A 23,899-nucleotide genomic window follows, 5' to 3' on the forward strand; every position below is an offset into this window, starting at 1 on the left:
TGGGCAAGATATAGTCTAAACTGGTCTCAAAATCTGTTACTCTTTAATTCATGATTACTGTGATTATTGAGGCACTACACCGCATGCTTATTCTTCCCTACCAACCAAATTGTCAATAATTTTTTCCAGATAGAAGTTGCTTGAATGGATGCAACGCTCAGGGTTCATTAGCTTGGGATGGTGAGGGAAGTAGAATATGGAAACTGAGTGAATGAAAATCTTCTGACAGAAAAATACTATACAGGTTACAGATTTAATTATAGTGGAACAGGTTATGAAAACAGAAATCCTAGATGATATCATGTCTCTGTTGAGGTTTTTCCCCCTCTTCCCTCCCCAGGCACTGCCTCCAAATCTCTAGGAATTTCCCAATCTAGAGTTGGCCACCCTGGGTCCTAACTTGTTGTGATAACAAAGTATTTTCTATTTCTGTTAAATCTTCTAGCCATAGTTCTGCTTCAACCAACTAGATGAAAATTGGTAATGAGCAATACAAACGAAAAACATATATAATTTACAGAAGGGATCAGGAACTCTGCAGATATTGTACACTGAAGCAAATGTTTTGATCATATCTATTTAGGGTGAAATATATGTGATTTATACCTCCTATTAAGTAAGGCTTTATTTGTACTGCTCCATCAACCAAAACATATCCGGGTATAAGTACTCTGGAGCGTCAAGGCCTATAACAAAGTCTGCATGTTGCCATTTGGGAATATGCTTATGGAAAACTAAGTGAGTGATTTGAGAGAGCAGCAGTTTGGTATTTTTTAAATCAGTGATTCTGTCGTGTTCGCCAGTCCACACAGCTGTTGGCACAGTCATATCTTCCAATTTGTAAAATGGAGGAGTGGTCTGTTGATGAAAAGATTTTTAAAAATGAAAAGGAGCATTGGTGATCAGTTCATTATGTATTATTTTCTTTGGAAAAAAGAACAGTTCATTTATTAACATCTGAAAATCTCTTGAATGAGGAAAATCTTTTCTGGGAAATCTTTTTTTTTTTTTTTGCCATTGTTCCACCTATTTTTCTTTCAATCTCTGAATCTCTCCCAGATCAGTAATCAGCAAAAAAAAAAAAAAAGGATTCAATAAGACGACTGTATTCCTGAGTTACATTTTATAATTTCACTAGTTATTTCAGGATGGTCAACTCTGTACCAGAGCAGTGGAATCAGAGAAGACAAAAATCACTAAAAGAGGTCTAAATCTAATGATAATCCAACAAATAATGATATGTCAAGTCTAAGAAGCTTAAAACCAAAACAAGGAAAGGAGGAAAATACTTTATAATCTGCATGATTCACAAGTAGTAATTGAGTATCTTTTATCAAGCAACCCAGAAGTCAAATATCAATTCTGGTCATCACACTCAGGCTTATCTCATCAAATGCCACTGTTTCTTTTTTCTTCCTTTTTTATATTGCTTATGTACAAAACAATGTACTAATAATGTGTTTCAGTTCTGATGTCTTTTGGATCCTGGAACAGTCTCCTGCTTGGAGTAACTAAGTGTAGGCCCTTGTCTGAAATAACTTCCATTTGAGGTAACCTAGGTTTTTGCACCAATCAAAACAGACTTCTCCAGGCAATGTTGTCTGTTCCTGGCCTGGTGTGTTTTGAATGTATCCAGGCAGCAATGTACTTTCAGTCCTTGGAAGTTTTTTTACACCTGTTCTACCATACACATATTTACTGCAGTGCCTGGTATCCTTGCTACAGAGATGCTGATGCCATTTATTATAACTGATTAGCTGATTATAACTGAATATGAAACTTTGCACCTGAAAATCTGATAGCTTTATATTTTATACTTTATAATACTTGAATTCCTGATGACCCTGAAGCCATGACCCCCTGGGGACCCCCATTGTTGGTATGGTTTGTCTTCCCCTTTTCTGTAAACATGTACTTTTCAAAGTGTGCCTACAAGTGAGAGGAGGTTGGACAAGAGAAGGGCAGTAAGATACAGTTATGCTCACTGTCCTTCTAACCCATCCCCAGAAAGGTAAGGGTGGAGCCAACACTGTTCCTGTATAATGCAAGGTTGATCAACAAATCCGCCACCCTGCAAAATTATTTTGTAGGGTTGGAGGCAGACCTGGCATGTGTGACCAAGACATGGATGTGGGAGGGCAAGACAGTTTCCCTGAAAGATCTGACCCTGCCTGGGTTCTTGGTCCTCCACCAGTCTTGGCCCCATGGTATGGGGGGAGAGGTAGCAATTTGATGGACCTAATGCCTCCAGGCAACTCACTGGCAGCACTGATGGAAGGACTGGCAGTCCCACTGTCTGCTGCCATTGACAAGGTTGCTCCTAGGTGAGACAGCTAGAGTGAGTATGGGGGAAGACTCATGACAAAGCTGCAAAAACATCCTACCACATGCTTATGAAGGCATATGAGTTTGTGGTGAAGGCAGAAAAAAGGGAGTTTTCACCACTGAAATCACATCTGTAAGCTCTTGCCTGGTGCAATTGTTTAGGGTAGTTTGATCTTGAGGAGGGATGTCAAAACTTTAGGTTGTGAGGCATTAGCGAGCTTTTTTGCAGATAAAGTCTTGTCACTCTGCTGGGACCTACCTGCCATGCTTCATACAGAATGAGAAGTTGAAGTGCCATGGCTGTCTGGGGAGGACAACATTTGATGGCTTCAGTTGGCTCTTTTTGGCCGAAGTGGATAAGCTGCTAGGGAAGGTCAGGGCTACCACTTGCCCCCTTGATCCCTGTCTGTCATGGCTGCTCAAAATGAGTGACCAGCAGATAGAAGGCTCCCTGAAGTCGTATATGGATGGTTAAAGCAGAGTCACTTAAAACTCAACCTCTCCAAGATAGAGGTCCGGTGGCCAGTTACGAAGGAATGATCAGGAAGCACAATTGCCCACCCTGGCCAGGGTGCAATTCACCATCTCACCTGAAGCCAGGAACTTGGGCATGATTCTGGATGCTTACCTATCAGTGGAGGCCCAGATCAGAAAAAGAAGAAGAAGACTTGGTTCTTATATGCCGCTTTTCTCTACCCGAACGAGGCTCAAAGTGGCTTACGTTCACCTTCCCTTTCTTCTCCCCACAACAGACACCCTGTGAGGTGGGTGAGGCCGAGAGAGCCCTGATATCACAGAACAGTTTTATCAGTGCCGTGGCGAGCCCAAGGTCACCCAGCTGGCTGCATGTGCGGGAGTGCAGAATCGAAACTGGCATGCCAGATTAGAAGTTCACACTCCTAACCACTACACCAAACTGGCTCTCACAAGGGTAGTCTGCCTAGCATTTTCCCATCTTCACCAGGCAAGGCTACTAGCCCCCTATCTGTTCACAGCTCAATTGGCCACAGTGATCCAAGCAACAGACAGGATTGAGTTCTATATTTCACTCTATGCTGGCCTTCCCTTGGCCTTGACTTGGAAATTGTAGCTGGTGCGAAATGCAGCTGCTAGGGTCCTCACAGGTACACCATGGAGGGCCCATATCCAGCCAGTCTAGTGCAACTTGATGGTTACCAGTTTCAGCCCATATCAGGTTCAAGATGTTGGTATTGACCTTTAAGACCATCTGCGGTTTGGACCCCACATATCTGCAGGGCCACCTACTTTCCTCTGACCCCTGCAGGGCTTTTCATTCTACAGGTGAAAACTTGTTGGTGATCCATGGCCCACGAGGGGTATGCCTGGCCTTGAAATGGGCCAGGGCCTTTTTGGTCATGCCTCCCACCTGGTGGAATTACCTCCTGGTAGAGCTGAGGGCCCTGTCGTGGCTTCCTCAGTTCTGCGGAGCCTGTAAAATGGAGCTATTCTGCCAGATCTTTGGGTGAAGCCAGGGCAAATAGACCTAGGCCCACCTCCTGGATTGGCTAGAACTACTGCTACTCCCTGATTACCACCTGTTCCCTGAGGCAGGAGGTTAGTTTTTCACTTTTTGAATTGTCTCTGTGTTTCCTTCTGCAACCCAGTCAATTTCTTTACCTGATGCGGCTTGTTGCCATTGAGGACAAAAACCCCTTCTTCACTTCAGGATCATGCTTATATATTTTGTTCCTCCCTTTTCATTTTATGCTCTAGATATTTTTCTAGATAAAGGTTTTGTGTTGTATCTTTCATTATCTTTTTTCTTTTCCAAAGAACCAAGTAATGACTCATGAAAGCTCATAAAGGTAAAGGTAAAGGTATCCCCTGTGCTAGCACCGAGTCATGTCTGACCCTTGGGGTGACGCCCTCTAGCGTTTTCTTGGCAGACTCAATACGGGGTGGTTTGCCAGTGCCTTCCCCAGTCATTACCATTTACCCCCCAGCAAGCTGGGTACTCATTTTACCGACCTCAGAAGGATGGAAGGCTGAGTCAACCTTGAGCCGGCTGCTGGGATTGAACTCCCAGCCTCATGGGCAAAGCTGTCAGACGGCTGCCTTACCACTCTGCGCCACAAGAGGCTCTATGAAAGCTCATACCCTGCCGCAAATTTTGTTAAGTCTTTAGGGTGCTACTTGAGTCTTTTATTTCTACTGCTACAAACTAACACAGTTACCCATCGTGATTTTTGTTTCTGTAATTCCCTTTTAGCTCGACAAATTATTTGACTCAATCTGGTCTCCTTTCTGTTTACTCAAATAAAAATATTTCCTGTTTAAGAAGCTTATTCCTGCTCGTTCTTTCAAGTTTTGGTCTGGATCTTTACCTTTATTCACTACTGGCTAGGTCTCAACTATTGGAGGACCCAAAATGCAAGTTTTTGCTCTGTGCAAGCAAAGGGGTTCTTCACATGTATGCCAGTTTGGATCACAGTACCTCAGAGGATGACTATTTACTTAAGAGCCCACATTTTAAGAAGCAGCATAACAAAAGAGAAAGGATTCTAAATACAGCAATAAGATCCATAATCATAATTAATTTTTGAAGAAAAAGGTCAAAATAAGTAGAAGGTGCATTAAGGATGCAGGAATATGACCATTTTATAAAAGAATGGGAGAAATGACTGAAAGTGAATTAAAAAGAAGCACAAAGCACCTTTTGCTTACCATATTATATACAGCTTTGTTCTTATCGCCATAATCAAAATATTTAAATTCTCCTGATCTAGCCACCTAAAAGAAGGAGGAGAAAGAGCATAAATGAGAAATCTGGTAAATTCTCAACATTTTGGAAGACTGATTGGTTTGCCAGCTTCAGAAAGTGATAGTCCTAGAAGTATGAGGACCTTGGTGGTAGTGGTGTGAAATCTCCTAAATTCTCAAAATTTTGGAAGTGGAATCTGGAGTGGATTCTCAGGAGGGGAAAGGAAGAATCAGTGTGAGGTTATTATTTTGTGCAGGGGTAGTCAAACTGCGGCCCTCCAGATGTCCATGGACTACAATTCCCATGAGCCCCTGTTAGTGACTGCTGTCATGGGAATTGTAGTCCATGGACATCTGGAGGGCCACAGTTTGACTACCCCTGCTGTAGAGTCTACCCTCCAAAGCAGCTATTTTCTCCAATGAAACTGATCTCTCTAGGCTGAAGATCAGTTGTAATTCCAGGAGCTCTCCAGGCCCAAAATGGTTGATATTTTAATAATTTTAAAATATAGCAATTCATAACATAGCAATTATATCATATTCATAAAATAACGACATAAAATATTGGATCCCAAAGTGATTATTTTAAATTGTTGTTTTAACTAGAATCCTAGTTTTTTTTTAAGCTCTTATCTGAGATCTTTAATATCGAACCTGGAGAAGCTTGAACATAGATCTTTCCTCTTCTGTACTCAAAAGGGTGATTATTATAAATTCAGTAAAATTTGTGTTTCCTCACATGTCTTTCAGCTGATCCCACTACTACTTGGTTATGTTCACAGCTGCCTCTGTGACAGTTTTTGAAATTTTGATGATATGAAGTGTTCCTGTGTCTCATATAGTAAGTGGGGTGCTTGTTCATTTTGAGGGTGTATTCATGGTCTAGTCAACCTGTGGTCCTCCAGATGTCCATGCACTACCATTCCCATGAGCCCCTGCCAGCATTTGCAGGCAGGGGCTCATGGGAATGGTAGTCCATGAACATCTGGAGGACCACAGGTTGACTACCCTTGGTCTATACCAGTGGTCCCCAACCTTTTTATCACCGGGGACCACTCAACGCCGGGGACCACTCACCGGGGACCACTCAACACCTTTTACTGAGGCCCAGTGGGGGGGGGGTAGTTTACTCCTCTACTCTCAACCACTGCCCTAACACTCTCTGATTGCTATGGCAATGTTTAAACATCCCTTCAAAATAAGATACAGACACGCCACAACAATGAACATAAGGAACATTTTATTTTCATGGAAATTTTAACTCATGACAATGATAAATCAATGGGAACCCTGAGCTTGTTTCTCTGCAACAAGATAGTCCCATCTGGGAGTGATGGGAGACAATGACACCCAAAGTGTGTTGTAAAGGGCCGGGGGGGGGGGGGAGAAGGCGTCCTTCGGGGCCCACCTCCAATTAGTCGAAGGACCACATGTGGTCCGTGGCCCACAGGTTGGGGATCGCTAGTCTATACCATTCAATAACTTTATCTGAAAACTGAGAGTGTTCTATAACAAACGAACTTTAATGCACCTGACCATTTCTGATGACATGAGAACCTCTGATGCCTCATATAAAGTCCTAAAGTAGTCTTCGCTACTCCATCAACAGGCTTGCAGTATATTCATGCTCATTATGGTAGGGAGCAAATCTGTTCATAATTGTGAGATACAGGAGAACTATATATCTGAAATTACAACATATCTTTGGCATGTAATTATATGAATTTTAGATAATATGAATTATAGAAGTGAAATTCCCCATGAAATTCGTTACAGTGCTTTTTGGAAAATTGCACCACCTAAATTTGCAAAAAATTAAAGAAAACCATGTTTGAGTTTTGAAAACCACTTTTCAGCAGGTGGAATAAAAATCTTGGCATCAAATCATGAACATTCATACACATTGGCCTGGATTGCATGGGACATTCGCAATGGCAGAAGGATTTATGTTGGTGGAACTTGACTTTTCCCTCTGCAGACCACAATGCCTCTCCAGTGTTGGTCTTGGAGCACTGTGCACTCCTAAGAATGGCATTTCAGGAGATATTTTGGGCTGCAGAAGGAGGAGGGAAGCAATTAACTTGCACTTGGCTGTTAAAAATCACATTCATGGAAATGCTCTGCAGCATCAAACCCATAGACAGACATTGAATATTCAGTCATTTTAACCAGTAGAAAAGAGTTAGTTAACTTTACCTGGCTCCAGTGAAGTATTGTTTTTACTGACGTATACTCAGGAAACATTCCAGCATAGACATCCATTCGACTCTGGGAAAGAAAAGGAGAAATGTGGTGGGTTTGTTTTCGACAGCTCTCTCTTGTATTTTATCTTTTATAGTTTATTTAATCATTTTAAGATCTGTTTGGTTATGTAACCCCATGGCCTATTTTATTATTTTGTTGAAATTTTACACCCTATTTTTATATGTCTTATACATATTTTAAGTTCTATATAGTCAATTAAAACAAGACCAGGAACTGATTGTGGTTCAGATCATCAGCTTCTTGTTGCAAAATTTAGGCTTAAATTGAAGAAAGTAGGGAAAAGCACTAGGCCACTCAGGTATGAACTAAATCATATCCCCAACGAATATACAGTAGAGGTGACAAATAGATTTAAGGAATTAGATCTGATAGACAGAGTGCCTGAAGAACTATGGATGGAGGTTCGCAACACTGTACAAGAGGTAGCAACTAAAACCATCCCAAAGAAAAAGAAATGCAAGAAATCAAAAAGGCTGTCTGAAGAAGCTTTACAAATAGCTAAGGAGAGAAGGGAAATGAAAGGCAAGGGAGAAAGAGAAAGATACACCCAATTGAATGCAGAATTCCAGAGAAAAGCTAGAAGAGATAAGAATGCCTTCTTAAATGAACAGTGCAAACAAATAGAAGAAATCAATAGAATGGGGAGGACCAGAGATCTTTTTAAGAAAATTGGAGATATGAAGAAAACGTTTCATACAAGGATGGGTATGATAAGGGACCAAAATGGCAGGGACCTCACAGAAGAAATGGAGATAGTGACAGATTTTATTTTCCTGGGCTCCAAGATCACTGCAGATGGAGACTGCAGCAAAGAAATTAAAAAACGCTTGCTCCTGGGGAGGAAAGCTATGGCAAATCTAGACAGCATCCTAAAAAGCAGAGACATCACCCTGCCAACAAAAGTGCGTTTAGTCAAGGCTATGGTATTCCCAGTTGCAATGTATGGCTGCGAAAGTTGGACCATAAGGAAGACCGAGTGTCAAAGAATTGAGACTTTTGAACGCTGGTGCTGGAGAAGACTCTTGCGAGTCCCTTGGACTGCAAGGTGAACAAACCGGTCAGTCCTAGAGGAGATCAGCCCTGACTGCTCCTTAGAAGGCCAGATCCTGAAGATGAAACTCAAATACTTTGGCCACCTCATGAGAAAGAAGGACTCCCTGGAGAAGAGCCTAATGCTGGGAGCGATCGAGGGCAAAAGAAGAAGGGGACGACAGAGAATGAGGTGGCTGGATGGAGTCACTGAAGCAGTGGGTGCAAACGTAAATGGACTCCGGGGAATGGTAGAGGACAGGAAGGCCTGGAGGATCATTGTCCATGGGGTTGCGATGGGTCGGTCACGACTTCGCACCAAACAACAACAATACATATTTTATGCCAATAAAAGGTTACTGACTGACAGAAATGAATGAAATAATATGTTTGGAGTACACACCAATGTTTGGTATCAATGAAGGTATACACATTTCTGGATCCAGGAACATATGGAAGCATGCTGAAGTAGATACAGATGAGTACCCAGCAATATGTTCCCCCATTCTTAAGGAGATGCTTATATGAGCCCTATGAAAATGGTAACTTACATTTCTTTTCTTACAGCTCAGATTGCAATTCTTCCATTGACACTGTTGTATCTTATAGCCACGAGAACAGATCATTGGATACTGGGCTCTCATTGTAGTATAGCTATCATTTGAAACTGAATTGGATTGTCTATATAAAATCATCAACTTGTGACTGAGCTACAGTGCAGCAAAACAGCTGTGCCTAATGATATTTAGATGCTACCATTTACATGGTAATTGTAATAGAATTCACATGGATTCACATGGTAATTGTAATAGAACTGAAACTAACATTTCTTTTTAATCTTCTGCTTGTTTCTACTTTCACATTGCCTTGAATCACAAGGAAAGATGGGGTGTAACGGTTTTAATTAATAAAGAAATAAGTTAAAATATACAGAATAAATCCACCTACCGAATTGATATTCTTCTCGTTATTTCCAAAACACATGGACATTATGGAGAGACAAATTTTGTCTAATACTGGAAAGGTGCAGAGCTTAGCATCCAGAGCTCTCATATTCCTAGAGATTGCACGAAATTCTTTCTTGCCAAATATAAACTGTAAAATAAAAAGCATAATGTTATTCTATTTACTCATCTGTGTTTATTAGTAAGTGGTCTTTTCCTGTTACATTGATGTCCTTATACTTGATTGGTGAGTCCGTGGCTGCATTAAACTCTGTGATTCCCAACATTCCTATACTACCTAGGGGCAAAGCCTATTGCACCCAGGAATACTATGGGTGCTAACACATATACCTGCACTGTGACCTTCCTGGGTTCTGGCCCTCCTGCTCCTCGCTCAATCTTGAGATCCAGTGCGGTGAACCGGTTAAAGAGTCGCAGACTCTAATCTCAAGAGCTGGGTGTGATTCCAGACTCCTCCATATGCAGCCAGCTAGGTTGCCAAATTCCAGGTGGGGGCCTGGAAGCCTTCAGGGGGGTGAAAGAGAGAAAGAGAGGATGAAAGAGAGAGAAAGAGACAGTAAAACAAAGAGATAAAGAGACAAAGAAAGAGGGGGGAGGGAAGGGAGAAGTGAAGGAAGGCATCAGTTCTCCTGAAGAAAACAGCTGCTTTGGAGGGGCACTGGACCTCCTATCCCCACCCCCATACAACAGTGTCTATATAGGTCACCACTGTCCACACCTTCCCATTCTTATACTAATTCTTCTTCTAACATTCTTATACTAATATTTTCTGATTTCTCCTACCTCTTGCCAGTAAAATGAAAGAGAAGAGAAAGTCCAAATCTATTCAGGGTCCTTGTGCATCGTTAAGATATCCTCTGGTGCATGAAGGGCTACTGGTAAGTGTATTAATCTGGGGTTGAACAAGTGTCATCTTCTGAATCATTCTTTTACCCCACCCAAATGAACCACAATACTATCACTGGGATAGGGCGCTTGTATAAGGGGGAAAATAGAATGGTAGGGGGGAAATTAGAAATGCCTACCCTTTTGAAACCATCAGGAATTAACAGAAAGAACTTAACAACACTTGTCGTATCCACCATTGTGCAGGTAGGAACAAGGAGCATTAAGAGCTTGACCTTTGGAACAAGTTCTGGTATGAGTGACAAGGCAATCAGACCTGCAAGAGAGAAAGGCCTTTAATGATTTTGTGTTTACAAAAATGATTTTTTACAATGGCTACCTCATGAGAATAGTATTAAAGCATGGTAACCAGTCGAGACTGGCTATGTATGCTTTGGCTTGCTGAGACTGGTGAGCCTGCTTTAATATTTTTCTGGTGCAAGGTTCAAGAACATTGGGAATAGCACATTTCTATTTGGCTTCTCGGTGGCTGACAGAAAAAGAAACTCGAAATAGATGTAATACCTGGGATGTCTGTCACCATGTGGATGCCAAACTTAGATTGAATAGAATGCTTCAGTTTCACCACAAAGCTATATGAAGCTATAATGCAAGCGTTATGTTCAAGAATCTGTACTACAGTGAAAATTCATGTTCTGAGTATTTTAGCACATGTATGCTATTCAGATTGATTCTCTTCTACTTATATTGATTCCCTGTATGGGACTAGGAATTATTGTCTATTGAAAGCAGTGTTTCTATGTTTGTCACTTTTTATGTAACTGTATTACTGTGTTCATGCTACTATTTGTATTGCTTCATGTAGATTAGATCATTGGGGTTTAATTATTAGATATTTGTGTCGTCTTTAATTGCTAGGCCTATATTTATTCTAAGGATTGAATTCTTTAATTAGCCTATCTGGAGGTCGGCAACTGAGTACTATCCTATGCTTAACCTGTCCTAAGCATACCACCTGGACAACAGGTTTGCTTTTTTAAAAAAATAGTTTTATAAATAGCAGGAAGTCAATGGGCTGTCAATGGATGCCATTTTGTTTCCCCCATTTTTCTCCTACTATAATATTCAGCAGACATGCAACAGCCTGCTGTAAAATTTCATACAGGCTAATTATTGGTGTTGGCTTCATGTTCCCAAATCTATTTCTGGATAACTTTGTATTTTTGCCTACATGAAGTACTAGTCCTTGGAAAATTCCATTTTAGATTAATTGTAGTTCAATCCTTTCAAACTGCAATTCCTACACAGTATTTCAGAAAGATGAATTGGAACCTCCATCAAAAGGAAATCTCTTATGAGAGATAGTCTCAAAACTTAAACCTTCCTATTTTATAATCAGCTCCTTGCCATATCTGAATTGGGAAATTCCTGGGGATTGTCAGGGCAGAACCTGGGAAGGATTTTGGGAAGGAGAAGGTATAATGTCATGAAATCTGTCCTCCATACCAACCATTTTCTCCAGGGAAACTGATCTTCACCATCCAGACAGCAGGTATAATTTAGAGATATTTCCACAAACACAGCCAGAAGTTGGTCACTTTCGACCTTTTTTGAGCATAAGCTTTATTTTTCTTTTCCATAATTTCTTAAATGGCAGGATTTAACACACTAGGATGTTAAGCATAGAATATGAAACCCATTTCATTAGATTCCTTTCAACTTACCCAATGTGGCACCCTGGGAATGGCCAATCTTTAAATAGGACAGGGTCCTATTAAATAAAAGAGTAAGGCCACCTGGGGAGGAGTTAGGGCGGGCCCTGTCCAGGATAAAAACTCAGAGGGCCCAATCAGGAGCCGCGAAGCGGCTCCTGATTGGGCCCTCCGAGTGTCCATCCAGGGCCAAGCAGCCAATGGGGAGGCGTGCAAAGTGCCTTCCTATTGGCCCCTCACCAGGACAGACCAAAATTCCATTCACCCAGCCCAGTCGGGCTGCCAGTCTGCTCCTGACCACCAAAGGGAGAGGAGGTCAGTAGGGCTGCCAAGGGGGGTGAGAACAGAGGCTTGGAGCGGCTGTGCCATCCCTTTTTGCCCCAAGGCTGTCCTGACTGTCATGTCCAACTGCAAATGGCCTCAGAACCCTGACAGAGCTGGCAGGAGGCTGCAGAGTGCTCCCCCTCCCCCCCTTCAGGCCTGCTGCGAAGGAGCCTCTGACAGCCCCTGACTGAGGGGAGGGAGGCCTTTCCAAGAGCAACGCAGGGGAGACTGAGGGCCTTCCTTTTGAGGGGGGGGGGCTTTCCCCTTCTGCCAAACAGTTGCCTGACAGGGAGGCCACAGAAAAGCCCCTTCTCACTTAAAATACTGCTCTGCCCAGAGGCTAGACACAGCCAAGCCATGTGTCTTTCTTCTTTGCAACTCTCTGCAGATTTGAGGCCACTGTACAGCGTTATTCTGCAGAGGAAGCTGGCTCTTTTGTCTTCTGTTTCATCTGCACAACAACCCTGTGCAGTAGGCCTCAAGTCTTTCAATTCAACAACAACCTGTGTGGGAAGCCTTAAATGTTTCTTCTCTACCACAACCCTGTCCAAAGTAGCCCTTTCTGCCTGGGGAGCTGATCTTTATACTCTGTAGGTGAGCTGTAATTCCAGGAGCTCTCCAGGCTCCACCTGGCGGTTAGCTACCCCAAGGTTGGAAATATTCCTGGAGGTTTGGAGGTGGGACTTCAAAATCGTACAATGCTTCAGAGTCCAGCCTTCAAATGAGCCATTTTTGCCTGCAGTTGGTAGGGAGTGGTGCAGGAGTGTCCCTCCTGGGCTATGGGCTATGGCCAGCCCTTACCAGCAACTGTTTGTATTCTGGGGCGCAGACAGGCAGACCATCATCAGTCCTGTGAGTCTGGAAAGTGCAGGAAGATCTAAATAAATACTTACAGCCTGAAACTGTAAATAGTGAGAGGGAGAGGAAGGGAAGACGATTGGAAAATGCTTTGAGACACCTGAGGCCTGCTGGGTCACTGCGGCCCATTCCCAGTTCTCTCAGATCTCTCACAACCCTACATACCTCACAGGTTGACTATTGTGAGGAGACAAATGGAAAAGGTGTTTGTAAACCACTTTGAGACTCCTTTGGGTAGTCAGCAATAGGGTACAAAAATCCGTTCTTCTAAGGAGCAACCATGAAAGAAGCATGTGGGCACATAACATTTTACCAACAGTGAAAATAGGGGAGACAGAAGGAACAGGGTGGACACCTGTGTACTGTGACTACCCTATGTGTATTAGGGCAGAGGGGCATTTCGGTGAATGTGGCCTAATTCACACAAGAAAGGAAATGATGCAGAACTGGGGGGAATTGGTTGCCATGTAATCTTCCCCTAAGAAGAGTCTCCAGTCTGATTTTCCCTTCACATATCTGAGGACATGGCTCTGGAAAGCTCATCTGTAACCACTATGCCACAATTCCCAAAGGTCAGTCCTCTCCCACAATCACCGAACATTCCACACCACAGGTTCTTGACACCCATATCTCCACACCCATGCCCTCATTTGCCACCATGCCACCACAACCTCCCACACAACACACATGACAACCCCATGCCCTTACAGACTGGACAACTCCTCCCCTTCCTCTTCCCACTGCCAAGGTCTAGCGCCCGTTGTATTCTTGGATACAACGGGCTTTGCCCCTAGTATAATATAATGCCTTCTGCTTCGTTTTCGTTAAGATAAATTTAATCGCTGCTGGAATGTCATAAATCCCTATTTCATGAAAACTGTAACACAGGTGTGCAAAAATGATAGCTGAAATGACTTGTACTTTTCTGGTCTTTTCACTAACATCTCAGTAGTCTCTCATTAGTAATTGGACTTAAAAGAAAAATCTAAAGTTTCTAACCTATTCCAAGGACTTCTCAAACTGCAAAACTGGCTCAAGAAAGAAATAAGTTTGGCTGCTTTTTGGACCACAAGTCCACAAAATGAATTAATGCTTTTAATATATTGTAAAAAAAGAAAAAGAAAAAAAAAGGAGAGTATGTTGCATGCCACTTCTCCAAACCTACTCGAAACAGCAACAGGCTAAACTAATAATAAAAGCACCCAAAAAAGCAGTCTAAAATTATATTCATAATTCAACATTGAAATGAGGACCATAATTCAACTAAAAAGATGATACTCCTTTGTTAAAAGTCTGGGTAAAAAGCAGTGTTTTGGCCTAGCACCAAGCAAGCCTCAAGGGGGGAAGGCATTCACATGCCAAGGTGACAGCCCCGAAAAAGCCATATATCCTATTGCCATGCATGTTACCACTGCAGGCCTAGGTCAGGAGAGCAGGGCTTGAGAGAGGGATGGCAACAGTATGAGAGGAGGCTGCAAATGCCAGTCTGGGTGGCAATAGCAATGGTGCCATAGCACCATAGCAATGGTGCAAAAGCCACTTCCGACTAGTACCTGGAGGTGACTTCATACCGCTAGTGAAACATCAATGCAAAACTTTAGTATTAGGAAAAAATCAATTGTTTTATCATAGAGTTTTACCAGAGTCTTAGAGAGACACATTGAGGTCACTCTGGTGATGGCACTTCTGAGTATCTTCCAGAAATGATGCTGCAGTTCCAGTGAAATTCCACTGAGAAAAAAAGATCTCCTGCCAGTCCTTAGTGGGCTGGCAGGCAATGAACAGGAAGACTAGGAGGTATGGACATGAACCTGGAAAATGTGGTTCAATTCATAAAATCACAGACTAAACCATGAACCAAACCAGGAAGCTGGTTTGTGAACCTAAACAGTTTTTGACTCCGCAAACCCCATTGAAACAAACTGCAGCCCCTTTCAATGGGGTCCACTCTGTTGCTTCTGACCAACTCAGCTACCCATTTGAAGATAATGTAAAACTGCCTTGGCTGCCAGAAAGAAGACTGCAATCTATTCAACCTACAGACTGTTTTCCAAACTCACCTGAAATCCCAAAATTCTTCTTGCTCAATTGACAAATTCTGGTGTCTTCTAGACCAGGTGGTCCCTCTGCAATTTAGCATCCAAACATCATAACCAGCATCTGCTAGGACAAATCCTATACTGTTGTTGGGAAGATTTACAACCCAACATTTACTGTCAGAAATCACACCAGCTACCAGTAGCACAGCTGGGTTATGTCCTGGAAAAGACAGAATGGGAGCATGAAACAATCTGAGGAAAGTGTCTCTCCCAATACTTTTATTTACATTTCTCAGACAAGAAGATGACCTGCAGTGATTTTCTGTGACTAACATTGTCACTGAAATTCAAAATTCCTTTATTCAAAACCTAAATTTGTGTGAATGACATCATTAACCTATTTCATCCTATGGCAGTGCCTTGGAATCACTAACATATTTAGGATGAAATAGTGGGAGATGGGAAGAGGAAAGATAGAAAGACCTCTTCCAAAGAAGCAGGTGCCATCCAGTAAGTGAGTTTGGGAACTCAAAAGGAAGAAATTTAAGGCTCCTGCTGTTAAAACACCATTCCCAAATGTAATTCACAGAAACCACAACCCAACTCAAGGATGGAGAAGTTCTTCCATCAGCAATAATGACTTCAGCTGGATGCAAACCAATTTCCACATTTAAAGGACTGCCTTTCTCTGTATGAACATATGCAAGAATTGTCTCAGCATTTCCTACTGGTTCTACCATCACTCAGATCTGCCAGCCACTTTCTTCCTTCCAGCAGGTGAGGGTATAGTGTCCTCTGAATGAACCAAGCTCTGCCTTTCAGACCTTTTGGATGTTCTTGGCTTGCTTCTTTCCCTGAGTATTCTGTATTCTGTCAAATTTGTGTTGCCTCTCTCTGTCTGCTGCCACTAGATGGCTTGTGTCCTCTCTCTTTTCCATGGGGCTGCCTGTCACCGTGTAACTGTTAGCTCACCATTCCTGCCACTTTGGAGTTTGGCCTCCCCATTCCCCAAGTGTCTGGCCATTTCACCACTGTCCAAGCAGGCTGCAGCTCATTCTGCCTATCTCCTCCTCTGTGGGGCTTAGTGAGATCTCATGGTAAGCACCTCCAGTCTCCCAATGATGTTCCCCAGGGGACCTGTCAGCTTACCCCCTTGCTTCTCCAAGCAGAGGGACAGAGCCCTGTCATACACACTGTGCTCTAGCCTCATCGGCAATCCAGTTCCCATTTAACCTTCATTATTTCCAATAGTGAGAATAGACCATAGGAGATAATGGAGATCTAGTCCAATCTTTTTGCAACTTGGGTGTTCTTTTGAGGAGAGGCTCCTGCAGCTATGCTGCAAGTTAGGTGCCTTTACCTTAAACCCCTACTCTCACCCAGAACACAGGAAAGGAAAAAAGGTGAACTTATTCCCCTTTCTCTTTCCCTTTAAAGTTTAAACAGTCACTTGCTCGAATCTCAATTCTGCAATTCAAGCAAGGTTGTTGGGCCATTTCAAAGTTATCGGGAAATGGCAATTCAGACTGAATTTGATCAATTTGTGCCAAAATCAAGACTGAGTCGAGTACTTTTTATCCAGATCGAATCACACATGCCTAACTGATAATAATGCCCCTATGATATGGTTTCATTTGGAATCCTATGTTCAGTTCTGGTCAATCATATCACCAAAAGGACACTGCAGAGCTTGGAAAAAGTATGGAGGATGACAAGCAAGATTATTAGGGGAGTTCAAGCACCTTCAATATGAGGAGAGGGTGAGAAGACGGGTACATTTTAGTTTATATAAAGGTACAACCACTGCTGTCAGCCAACTACTGGGAATATGACCTGAGGAATTAATAGATGTAAAAAGAGTTGCTAATATTGGGCTCCACCATTCCTCATTATTCTTTAGAAGTTCAGGGGGGATCCCATCCAGCCCCGGGGCCTTGCCTCCCTTTAACTGATTAATAAGTGATTTTACTTCATTTTGAGTGACTGGAGGCCACTCAGGAAGCCCCTCCAATGTGCCTGGTTGGTTCATTTCTGAAGAATCGTTATAAAGGTTTTGAAAGTGAGTGACCCACTTTTGTGGGGGGATGCATAGGTCAGTAGTCATTCTGCCACTTGACTTCACCCCTGAGGTCAGTTTCCAAAACAGAGTGGTGTTCTTATTTTTCACAGACTGTATTAAGGACTGCCAGAGCTCAAGACTGTATTTTTTCTTCTTGCGAGCTATTAGATTTTTATACTTTTTCTTAAGATTTAAAATTTGTAAAGGCTTGTTATTCAAAGACCCAGCTCCGTTTTCATTATACCGTTTGTAAGCGGCTGTTAGATCTTTCTTTGATTTGATGCAGTCTTTATCGAACCAAGGTTAACCAAAATAGCCCGTTGTCGGACTATGTGGGATGTTTTTTTTGGTTAGGACAGGCTTCAACTTGTCAGTGAGTTCAGCATACAAGGAAAGAAGGATCTGGCAAGAACTGGGCTCAAGAAGCTTCTTGCGCAGTTCCTTTAAGTTGTCCGAGACTAACATTCTTTTTACCGAATCATCTAGTTGAGGGGACCATCTTATCCGACAACCAGTGTTTTCCATTAGAGCAATTTGGGGAAAGTACGCAGGTTCATATTGGAAGTGTTGGTCAGGGGGAGAGAAATGAAGGAGAAGAGGGAGATGATCCCCTTCTAAGTATGGAAGCACTTGAAAGTCACTAACTGACCTGCCAAAAATTGCATCGGTCAGCATATAGTCAATAGTGCTAGCTCTTGTTCCTGCCAAGTATGTAAATTCTCCAGGGTGGTCTCCGGGTGTTGACCCGTTTAATACAAATAGGTTTAATTTATGAGCCATCGAGGCAAGTTGAACCCCCGCTTGGTTGGAGCGTTTATCTTTAGAAGCACGGGTAAGGAAGTGGCTTACTGAGCCCTCCTCATTGCTGATCCAAGTTATTTTGTGTTTGGTTCGCAAAGTTTGATCATCTGGTCCAATACGTGCATTTAGATCCCCTACGACCAAGACTCCTGCTGATGGATGATCCAGACTGGTATCAAGTATGTATTCTTCTAGAGCTTTCCAGGCAGCTTTGGTGTCCATAACCCTCTTTTGGGGAGGGAGATAGACATTATAGATCAAAGTTTTGCTGGCTCCCCAGCTTACCAGAATACCAAAGGCCAGATTGCTTAAAGGATTTAGGGGAGTGCATGTTGCCTTTAGTTTAGTGGATACCAAGAAACCCAAGCCACCTTTCAGTCTCCCAGGCCTTGTCCTTGCGCTGCTTCCAGCTTGAAGGAGTAATATCCATCAAAATCAAGATCGGCTTTTGTCCACGTTTCCTGGAGAGCTATAATGTCACAGGGATGGTGTAAAAAGGGAATTTCTTCTACCCTATGGAGGACCCTAGACCAGCCAGCTATATTCCAAGATAATAGCTTAAGTGGGTTGGTTGGTCTGTGGGAGATGTGCCTATCTTGGCGTCAGGAGCTCGTAGAGTCCAGATCAATCAAAAGTGGTACCTGTCTACTTTCTCCTTCAAAGATAGATTGTGGATTTATTTGGTCGTGCGCTCCCGATTCATTCCGTTCTTGCAGCTCAAGCAGTTCTTGTGCCAAGTATTTTGGATTAGGCATAGATTGTGCTTGCCTCTCCTGAAACACTTTGTGTAGGGCAGGAGAATCCAACTCCACTTCCTGGAGGAGCAACATTCCTTGGGATTTAACTACTGATGGTTCCTGAATTATTTTGTCCCTAGGAGAAAGGGAGGGATGTACTATAGATACTCCAGCAGCTTCTGTATCTGTTGGAGGTATTGTTTCCTCCTGGTTTACTTCCATTTCTGAACAGTAAGATGTTTCCAGTGGGGGCATTGAGTCGAAGGATGCAGAAAGGTGACTTCTTGCCGGTGAATCTTGATTCTGATTTCCTCGTGCCCCACCTTTGTCATCTCCCGTTGTCACTTGATTGATGACTGTCCGGATTTTACTTCTTAACATTATTTGGCTCTTTTCCAAGCTTTTCTGGCTATAGGTCTGGTCATGCTTTCGAAAAGCTTGGGGACCTGGTTGTGAGCTTGCCTCTTTATTATTTATTTTGGTAAACAAGGTCATATGCCCAGAACTGTTTTGTAATTCTTTACCCTTTCTCATTGATGCCCTTGAAGTTGGTACCAAATTCCTTGGCTCCTGTTGATTAGACTTTACTTTGCATAGAGGGGAACAGACAGAGTCTTTAAACACTCTGGTTAAGAAAATCTGATGCTTGACAAACAGTTCCCTCCTGCGCGTAAGCATGGTTACAGTCCTGTTATGTCTGAATGTAATGACCAGCCTTTTATAAAAGTTCTCACTTGGCAACCAGTGGAGGTTGTCTATATTAACCTCCATTATTTTGCATTGGAGAATTTGTGTCAAGGAATTAAGCACGGCTCTTTTAGAATTCCACTTATTGTAATTTACTCTGAGGTTTCCCACCAGAATAGCCAGCTGATTTCGTTGGAGCCTGCGAGTGTTTTTTGTATTATTTATATGCAATTGCAGGTTACTGGGAGGGAGCACTGGGGGAATGGTTTTCTGATTAGCATTTCCTTTGGGGAGGATATCTTGAGATTTTGTTTTAATTTTTGGGTAATTTGCTTTCTCAACACTGTTCCTCTGTCCCTTTAAGTGAAATTCCTTAAGGTTGTATACTGCTTCCTTCAATTCAGTCAAATGAAGGTTTATTTGGTCAATTTTTGTAAACAAATTAACTACTGTCTCAGTTATCAGAATTGATTGTTTAAAAAGGAGCTCAAAGTTACTTGCCTGCTTGTTACACGGTGATTGCACCCCCGTATCTTTCTCAATTGGTGAAGACAACTTTGGTGGACTTGAAAGTCTTCTTTCAACTACCAGAGTGGGGGAGTCTTCCTCCAAGATAGAATATCTGTTGCTAAATAGAGCAGTTTCTAGTGTAGGATCCGAATTCTTTGTTTTCAAGTAGTAATCAAGCTTTAGTTGTTTCTCGGCACTGCACCCAGGTTGATCAGCAGGTGAATGTAGCCTCTTTTTCGCTCCCATTTGTTTAGACTGCAGGAGTTCTTGTTTTAACAGGGAGTTTCTTGTCCTTATTTTCTTTATTTTCTTGTATTATGCTTCTTGTTCAGATAAGGAGCATATATTGAAACTCCTCTAAACGCGAAACAGAGACCAGTAGAGATAGAAAAACAAAAATAAGCCAGGCACAGCTGTGCGTTGTTATCTCACTACTGCCGCCGCCGCCATCTTCCTGTTGCTCTCAGCAGAGGAGGAACAAATCTGGCATCTGAGTAACTAATATAGTGACAAGTGGTGACCCACAATACTTATGGGAGGGAACTCCTGCTTGCCATTGTAACTTACCACAATTGCCTGGCATGTTTCCCAAACTCTTTTGCTGGGCTCTTGCAACCTCTGCCCCCCAAATACCAGAGTCATTGCCAGGTCTTCCATAGTTAATAGGCACCCCCTCATTCACTGTTACCACTACTCCCACCTGAAGGAGGTATGTGAGTTTTCTGTGCATACACAGACATTTAAAAATAAAAATTGGTGGAATTTACCCCCCCCCATTTTTAGTTTTCATATTTTCCTGCAAACTGTGGGGTTCCTATGTTTCCAGGAAAATCTGTTTAGTAATGTGGCCCCAAGCTGCAGGTTTCAATAGTTGCTGATATTTATTTTATTTTATTTTATTTATTTTATTTCTATACCACTCTTCCATATAGCTCAGGGCGGTTTACATATAACATGGGGGATACATGGAATGAAATAATATATAACATAAACAAATAAAGACCACACTTGAGAAATAAATATATAGACATGGTGGCATCACAATGTTTAGGATTAGAGAGCTAGAACAGATGTAAGAAACCAACCTCTCCCCTTTCATGATGCCATCTAAATATCCCTAGCCACGTGGGACTGAAAATCCCATGACATCATGTTGTTTGTTCTATAAAGGAATCCAAAACTACAAAGTTTCTTCTGTATCCTGAAGATAGGTAAAGACAGTGTCTGTATTGCTTCATTTATTTGCATCTTGCCTAATTCCAAAGAGTATGGCTGAGCCAACTGGCAGTAACCCCATACCCTCAGGTCTTCAATTGCTTATCATTGAATTATTACATATCAAATAGATCAGAATTTGATAATAGATGCAGGGATGTAGGTGCCCACATCATGTAAGCACATTCCACAGAGAACAGCTATTCTCCAGTCAATTGCTGGTTTGATCGGAGAACACATCAAAAAATACTAGAACAATGAGTTCATCTAAAATTTAACAATAAATCATAACACATGTTCTTATCAAGAAGTATCAGTACCCTCCTTTTGCCCTGTCTTGTGTAAGGCAGCAGACAATTACATGAAAAGCTTAAAATCTTGAGCTAGATATTGTATAGTAGAAAAGAAAGAAGGATCTGTATTTAAAATGCAGAGGCTATCCAAAATGTACGTCTGTGCATGTAAGTTAATCATTGCATTTTTAAAGTTTTTACTGCTTTTAATTTATCCAGGTTTCCCAGATATTAGAACTGAAGCCCAACAACATGCATATTGCTCTTGCAATCCTTTCTCCGGGTGTGGTTGTTTTGGGAGAGGGAATAGGGATTTCATGAAATGCTTACCTGTCTACCATAGTTTATTATGTCTAGCATAGTTTATTATGATCCAGGATCACATAATAAGAAATAAGCCATGCATGATACACATTAGATAGAGGAACACCATAGTGGGTTGCTCACATGCTCATTCTTGATAGCGGCTCAATAGTCTAGGCCTGGTAAATGCCCTGCCTATGAAAGGTACAGGATGTTGGCAGCCAAGAGTTGTTTATTACAAAAGAGAAGGTAGCTGAGAGTTGGAGCCCAAAGAGAGGAAAGAAAGAAAGCGGGGAAAACCATCCAGCCTCACCTCAGACCTCTTTTTAGAAATGCTAATATGTCTGCCAAGAGACAATATGGTGGTCCAGCTTCCTCCACCTCTAGCTAGGCAGGTGATATATAAAAGGAACAGACATTTGAGGGGGTTAACTACTAAAATGGCTTCTGGAAGAAACTCCTGAAAACAAGAAATGATAAAACCTCTGGGAACAAGGAGGAAGATCTTTTTTGTGCTGACCCATCAAGTCAGAAAGAACTCTTAACTGAGATCTGTAGGAGGCAGATATACACAAATAAAAATTAATGAATCAAAATGTGCTGGCCTGCATTCCATAAAGAGGTTTGGAGGTAAAAGAAGCCTGAACAAACATCTGTAACTTTCTAAGATAAGGAGACTGCATTATACTTAACAGCTGCTAGGGCATGTATAGAGGGAGGGAGGAAGGAATTGTGATTTGCACTTTTCTGTTGGATCCCTTGCTTAATCTGGTAGTACACTAAGACGGTGCTTGGGAATATTTTCTTTTTAATAGATGCTTTATATATTCTGATACTGATATTATTAGTAGTTCTCTATACCACCCAGACCTACATCCTCTTGGACAAGTTATTTTAAAAGGGGTGCCAAGAGGAAGGGGAGAGGCAGTCAGCTGGCAAGTGGCTAACTTCAGCTGATTCTGCATGGGTGGAAAAGGCCAAGAGGGTGCTTGTATGAAAGCTTGTATGAAAGCGGAGCAAATCGCCCCTCCTGGGCCTGCCAGGAATCAGAACCTCAGTTGGCCGGGGCTAACTGAACACGGGAAAATTCGCCCTCCCTTAGCTGCTGCGGGGGCCAACAGGGGGCAAAGAATGCCCTGGTTGGCTTTAAAATGCTTTCCTGTGCTGCAGGATGGACTAGGACATTCATTTTTCTTTTGCAGGAAGGTGGAATTGCATGGAACACAATCCCATCCTCCTGCATAATAAAGAATTCCCCCATGGGGCCCCCTCACATGGTAGAACTAATCCACCACTGCTTTGCTTCCCAGGGGGACTCATTTCAATGGGATGCTAGGTGTCCCACTGAACTGTGTCCGCCGTGTGGGGCCTCAGACTGCTGCAGCACATGCCTCAGACTGCCTCAGACTGCTGCAGCACATGCAGCACACTGCTGGTGGCCCAGTGCAGCCACCACCGTGTGGAATTTGCCTTCCAGTAGTATTTAAGGCAGTAAGCTATCTTTATGATAAGCAGATGATGAATAGTGTTGGCAAGGTAAATAACACAGGGAGGTGCACAACCTGATTAAAGAGTAGATAAATGTTTATTAGGGATTAATATACTAAACAGTGTAGATTAGAGATAGAGATAGGTTGAGAGAGAGAAACTGAATGGCTTCCAAAATGCAGGAAATTGACCCTAAGAGTAGCAATCTGGAGACAGACAACGATGATACTTAATAGGAGAGAAAGTCCTGACCTCATGATCATATCTGATAGTCTTCTTGTAGCCCCTTGCACGTCTTCTTTTTCTTTGTGCACCAGACATTGACTATTCCAACAAATAGTAGGAATTATAGAGCAGGGGTAGTCAACCTGTGGTCCTCCAGATGTTCATGGACTACAATTCCTATGAGCTCCTGCCAGTGTTTGCTGGCAGGGGCTCATGGGAATTGTAGTCCATGAACATCTGGAGGACCACTGGTTGATTACCTCTCTAGGCCTCAGAGCTTTAAAGGGAAGCTGAGAGTCCTGGCCCTCTCAGTGGACAATTCTTGCAATGACCAGGTTGTGGTGAATAGAAAGGAAAAATCCCTTTTAGGTATTTGAAAATCATTGTAGGGCCTGCAGGCCAGAGCCACATGTACTGCCACATGTAAGTAATTTACAGAAGGGATCAGACACAAACTTGTTTTAAGCGTTTCCATGTTTAATATGGAATATGTGCAG

The 23,899-nt window shown here is 42.4% G+C and overlaps 1 protein-coding gene across 1 annotated transcript; it reads right to left on the reverse strand.

The window, feature by feature from the left end:
• Window positions 1–326: 326 nt before the first annotated feature.
• On the reverse strand, window positions 327–20,327 carry LOC143843767 (lipase member M-like). The gene is made up of 7 exons (XM_077350362.1): window positions 19,870–20,327; window positions 15,106–15,304; window positions 10,331–10,467; window positions 9,289–9,435; window positions 7,243–7,314; window positions 5,011–5,076; window positions 327–858 (listed from the first exon to the last, which is right to left on the reverse strand). The coding sequence occupies exons 3-7, from the start codon at window positions 10,412–10,414 to the stop codon at window positions 625–627; spliced, it is 603 nt and encodes a 200-aa protein (XP_077206477.1). The 5' UTR covers window positions 10,415–10,467; window positions 15,106–15,304; window positions 19,870–20,327; the 3' UTR covers window positions 327–624.
• Between the last annotated feature and the right edge of the window lie 3,572 nt (window positions 20,328–23,899).

This window comes from Paroedura picta, chromosome 8 (genome assembly GCF_049243985.1).
Source record: "Paroedura picta isolate Pp20150507F chromosome 8, Ppicta_v3.0, whole genome shotgun sequence".
Lineage (NCBI taxonomy): Eukaryota > Metazoa > Chordata > Lepidosauria > Squamata > Gekkonidae > Paroedura > Paroedura picta.